Source organism: Propithecus coquereli, unplaced genomic scaffold (genome assembly GCF_000956105.1).
Source record: "Propithecus coquereli isolate 6110/MARCELLA unplaced genomic scaffold, Pcoq_1.0 Scaffold43, whole genome shotgun sequence".
NCBI lineage: Eukaryota > Metazoa > Chordata > Mammalia > Primates > Indriidae > Propithecus > Propithecus coquereli.
Genome location: NW_012150063.1, coordinates 3,080,553 through 3,085,334, shown reverse-complemented (window position 1 = coordinate 3,085,334; position 4,782 = coordinate 3,080,553). Strand labels below are relative to the sequence as shown.

Below are 4,782 nucleotides of genomic sequence, written 5' to 3'. Positions count from 1 at the left end.
TTGAGCCCAGGAGTTTGAGGTTGCTGTGAGCTAGGATGACGCCATGGCACTCTAGCCCGGGCAACACAGTGAGACTCTGTCTCAAAAAAAAAAAACTGGCTCATGGAAGAGGTTCAGTAACATGGGTTGAAGGAATGAATGGATGGCTAGGTAATAAAGAGTAGCCAGGCTCAGATTTTTAAAAAATAGCAACATGGAATAATCTGAAATCAATAAACAAATCAAAGAACAGGTATCTACTACTATACACCTATTATTTATAGTTACATTTTAAGTATTAATACTATGGGAAATACAAAGACTCAAATTATTTAATATTATCATGAAGATTCAACCAACATCTTATGTTCATTTGTTGCTTCCCTAAATTTTGCCAAAAACACATTTCGACAACCTTGAAAAAGTAACACTGGTCCAAAAAGAAATTATGCAAAGACCAAGAAAAAAAGAGAAAGGACCAGAGAATAAAATTTTACGAATCCTATCCATTCATTTTAAGGCTTTCAGGGGAGGCTGTTTTCAAGAAATTCAGAATGCATGGCAGAGAACATGGGAAAGAAGCAGGAAAAAAATAAAGGCAACCAGAGGCAAAGATAAAGCAGAATTAAGGAAAAGTCTGTGAGCCAAAGACAGTTTTTGAGACCAACTGATATTTTAAAACTCTTTAATATCAAACAGAATGTTAGCATGCTCTGCAGGATCTACCCACAAGAGGTGATAGAAATATTAAAGCTTTCTTTGGCTGGGTGCAGTGGCTCACGCCCCGTAACTGTAGCACTCTGGGAGGCCAATGCAGGAAGATCGCTTGAGGTCAGGAGTTCGAGACCAGTCTGAGCAAGAGCAAGACCCCTATCTCCACTAAAAATTGAAAAAATTAGCAAGGCATGGTGGCATGTGCCTATATCCCAGCTCCCAGCTACCTGGGAGGCTGAGGCAGGAGAATCGCTTGGGCCCAGGAGTTGGAGGTTGCAGTGAGCTACAATGATGACACTACTACACTCTAGCTAGAACAGAGCAAGACCTCTATTTAAAAAAAAAAAAAAGATTTCTCATCCAGAATATACTAGTACTTGCATGATTCAAACATTAGCTATAAGACTGCATGTTCCTTACTCTCATTCACTGTTTAACTAGAAAAACTAACGTCAGCCTAAACAAATAAATAAATAACTGTTAGTATCATGCACCATCACCAATCTTCTAATGCATTTTTAGTAAAAAACAAAACCTAACATTTTCTATGTAAAACACATAACTCCACATCTCCACGTTACTTTTATTACCAGCCCAAGGTATTTCAATGTATAGTAACAGTGTGTGTTTATGATATACTCAGTGTGCTTTTAATATAAGCCTCTCGTTTGTGCTCCAAAATGCACTTACAAACTTTATTTCAACACCAAATGTAAATTTATTTCATGATATTCTGTGTGTTCAAAGGAACAGTCCACGTTAGTAGAGGTAGAGTATCCCTTATCCGAAATGCTTAGGACAAGAAGTGCTTATGATTTCAGATTTTTGGACTTGGAATGTCAACCTCTATAGTATTATAAAATCTAATTGACCCTGGGGGGGGTATCTTGTTCATCACCTGCCTTGGGGACTTTTTAAGGGGCTATTTTTTAATAGTTAGATATATTACTAAAAAGGCAGTGTTTGCTGACCTGAATCAGTATCCATTGGGATGAGGCCTTCGGGGGATGAACTCTGAATGACTGGAGACACCACAGCAGAAAGTCTGTAGGACATCAAAAGGAGCTTCTCCACCACAGGTCTCCACTCACTCACCAACTGCAGGCTGCTGCAACAAGGATATTGGGGGAATTTATACTAAAAGCAGAATCACATTTTAAAAACGGAAATTAATAGATAAAAGGACTTGAAAGAATTTTTTTCAGAGTTGTACATTATATATAAAATACATGGGACATAAAAATATGCACATATTGCTGATTTCTTAATCTAATCTTTTTCCTTCTTAAAAAATGTTGATAGATTTAGGAGATACAAGTTAAATTCTGTTACATATATACATGGCTTAGTGGTGAAGTCTGGGCTTCACCCAGATAGTGTACACTGTACCCTACAGTGTACTGTACCCTACATCCCTCACCCTTTCCCACCCTCCCCGGTTTTGAGTCTCCAACTGTGTAGCCATAATTTAGCTCCCACTTATAAGTGAGAATATGCAGCATTTATTTTTCTGTTCCTGAGTTACTAAACTTAGGATAATGGCCTCCAGTTCCATCTAAGCTGCTGCAAAAAGCATGACTTCATTTTTTCTTATTGCTGAGTAGTACTCCATGGTATGCATACACAACATATTTTCTTTATCCACTCATCAGTTGATGGGCACTTAGGCTAATTCCGTATCTTTGAGATTGTGAATTGTGCTATGATAAACATACAAGTGTAGCTATATTTTTGATGTAATGATTTATTTTCCTCTAGGTAAATACCCAGTACTCGGTTTGCAGGATCGAATGGTACTACTTTTACTTCTTCAAGAAATCGCCACACTTATCTACATAGAAGGTGTAGTAACTTACATTCCCACCAACAGCATATAAGTGTTCCCTTTTTACTGCATCCACACCAACATCTACTGCTTTTAGACTTTTTAATAATGGTCATTCTAATTGGAGTAAGATGGTATCTCATTGTACTTTCAATTTACATTTCTCTGATGGTTAGTGATGTTAAGCATTTTTTCATGTTTATTTCCCATTTGTGTATCTTCTTTTGGAAAATGCCTATTTGTGTAATTTGCCCACTTTTTAATGGGGTTGGGTTTTCTTGCTGAGTTTTCTGAGTTCCCTGCAGATTCTAGATACTAGTCCTTTGTCAGACACATAGTTCACAAATATTTTCTCCCACTCTGTAGGTTGTCTATTTATTTACTCTTTTGGTTATTTCTTCTGCTGTGCAGAAGTGTTTTAGTTTAATTAAGTCCCATTTATCTATTTTTGTTCTTATTGCATTTGCTTTTAAGGTCTTAGTCATAAATTCTTTGCATAGGCCAATGTCCAGAAGAGCTAGGTTTTCTTCCAGGACTTTTATGCTTTCAGGTCTTACACTTAAATCTTTAATCCATCTTGAGTAAATTTGTGTATATGGTGAGAGACAGGGATCCAGTTTCATTCTTCTGCACATGGCTACCCAATTTTCCCAGCACTATTTATTGAACAGTGTGTCCTTTTCCCAGCGTATGACTTTGTCTGCTCTGTCGAAGAACAATTGGTTGTACATATCTGGTTTTATTTCTGGGTTCTCCATTGGTCTATGTGTCTACTTTTATGTCAGTACTATACTGTTTTGGTTACTACAGTCTTGTAGTACAATTTGAAGTCAGGTAATGTGATGCCTCCAGTTTTGTTTCTTGCTTAGGATTGCTTTGGCTATTCAGGCTCCTTTTTGGTTCCATGTGAATTTTAGAAGTGTTTTTTCTAATTCTGTGAAAAATGACATTGATATTTTGGTACGAATTGCAATGCATCTGTAGATTGCTTTGGGCAGTATGGTCATTTTAACAATATTGATTCTCCTGATCCATGAGCATGGGATGTTTTTCCATTTGTGTAATGTACAATTTTTCATCAATAATTTGCAGTTCTCCCTATAGAGATCTTTCACCTCTTTGGTTAAATTTATTCCTAGGTATTTTATTTTTTGTGCAGCTATTATAAATGGGATTGAGGTGCTTTTGTTTTTTTTGAGACAGGGTCTCACTCTGTCACCGGGGCTGCAGTGCAGTGGCATCATCACAGCTCAATGCAACCTCAAATTCCTGGGCTCAAGCGATACTCCTACTTCAGCCTCCTGAGTAGCTGGGACTACAGGTGTGCGCTAACATATGCAGCTAATTTTTTTATTTTTTATAAAGACAGGATCTCACCGTGTAGTTCAGGGCGGTCTTGAACTCATCCTCCCACTTCAGCCTCCCAAAGTGCTAGGATTACAGATGTGAGCCACTGTGCCTAGCCTGGTTTTGAGTTCTTGATTTGAGTCTGAGCTTGGCCATTTAAATTGGTGTATAGAATTAATCTAATTTTCAATTCTCTTCAAGGCAACAGACTACATTCCTTTCCCAGGATACATTCCAGTAAGAGGTTAAAGCTCAGAAATGAGTATATTTCTGAGACAAGACACAGCTGTGGACATACTTACTTTAGAGATAACTTCTGCAAAGCTCCTGTTATACAGTGGACTCGCCCATACATTGGAAATGATGCTGCTGCTTGAAGCAGAGAATTTTCAGCCTGAGATACTTCTTCCTCAAGATTTTCCATCAAGCATTTGATAACTAGAGAAAGCAAACACAAAACCAAAGTAATGCCAATTTTAAAACATTTTTAAGTGTGTGAACAGCACAATAGTTTCCATGAAAACACCCATCTCAAATGAACTTTACACTAGAGATTTTCAATCAAAAAGAGATCTTTCTTAGACATTTGCATTAGAAGATATATACGGGTTGAGTATCCGTTATCTAAAATGCTTGGGACCAGATGTATTTCAGATTTCATCAGATTTTGGAATATTTGCATCATACTTACCAGTTAAGCATCTCAAATACGAAAATCCAAAATCCAAAATGCTCCGATGGAAATTTCCTTTGAGTATCATGCTGGTGCTCAAAAAGTTTCAGACTTTGGAGCATTTTCGATTTTAGATGCTCTCTATATGATAATGTTTACATTAGCATTATTTATTTAGGAAAAAAAGTATATCAACAGGAGAATGAATTAATAAATTGTGGTAAATTTATATAATACAGGCAGT

The 4,782-nt window shown here is 37.0% G+C and overlaps 1 protein-coding gene across 1 annotated transcript in view; it reads right to left on the bottom strand.

Moving 5' to 3' along the window:
- THADA (thyroid adenoma associated) overlaps positions 1–4,782 on the bottom strand; it is a 277,319-nt gene that overhangs the window by 268,907 nt on the left and 3,630 nt on the right. Inside the window, exons 3-4 of the mRNA XM_012653863.1 lie at positions 4,168–4,303; positions 1,665–1,801 (exon numbers count right to left, since the gene is read on the bottom strand). Coding sequence (XP_012509317.1) covers positions 1,665–1,801; positions 4,168–4,303 — 273 coding nt within the window. The remainder of the gene's footprint in view (positions 1–1,664; positions 1,802–4,167; positions 4,304–4,782) is intronic.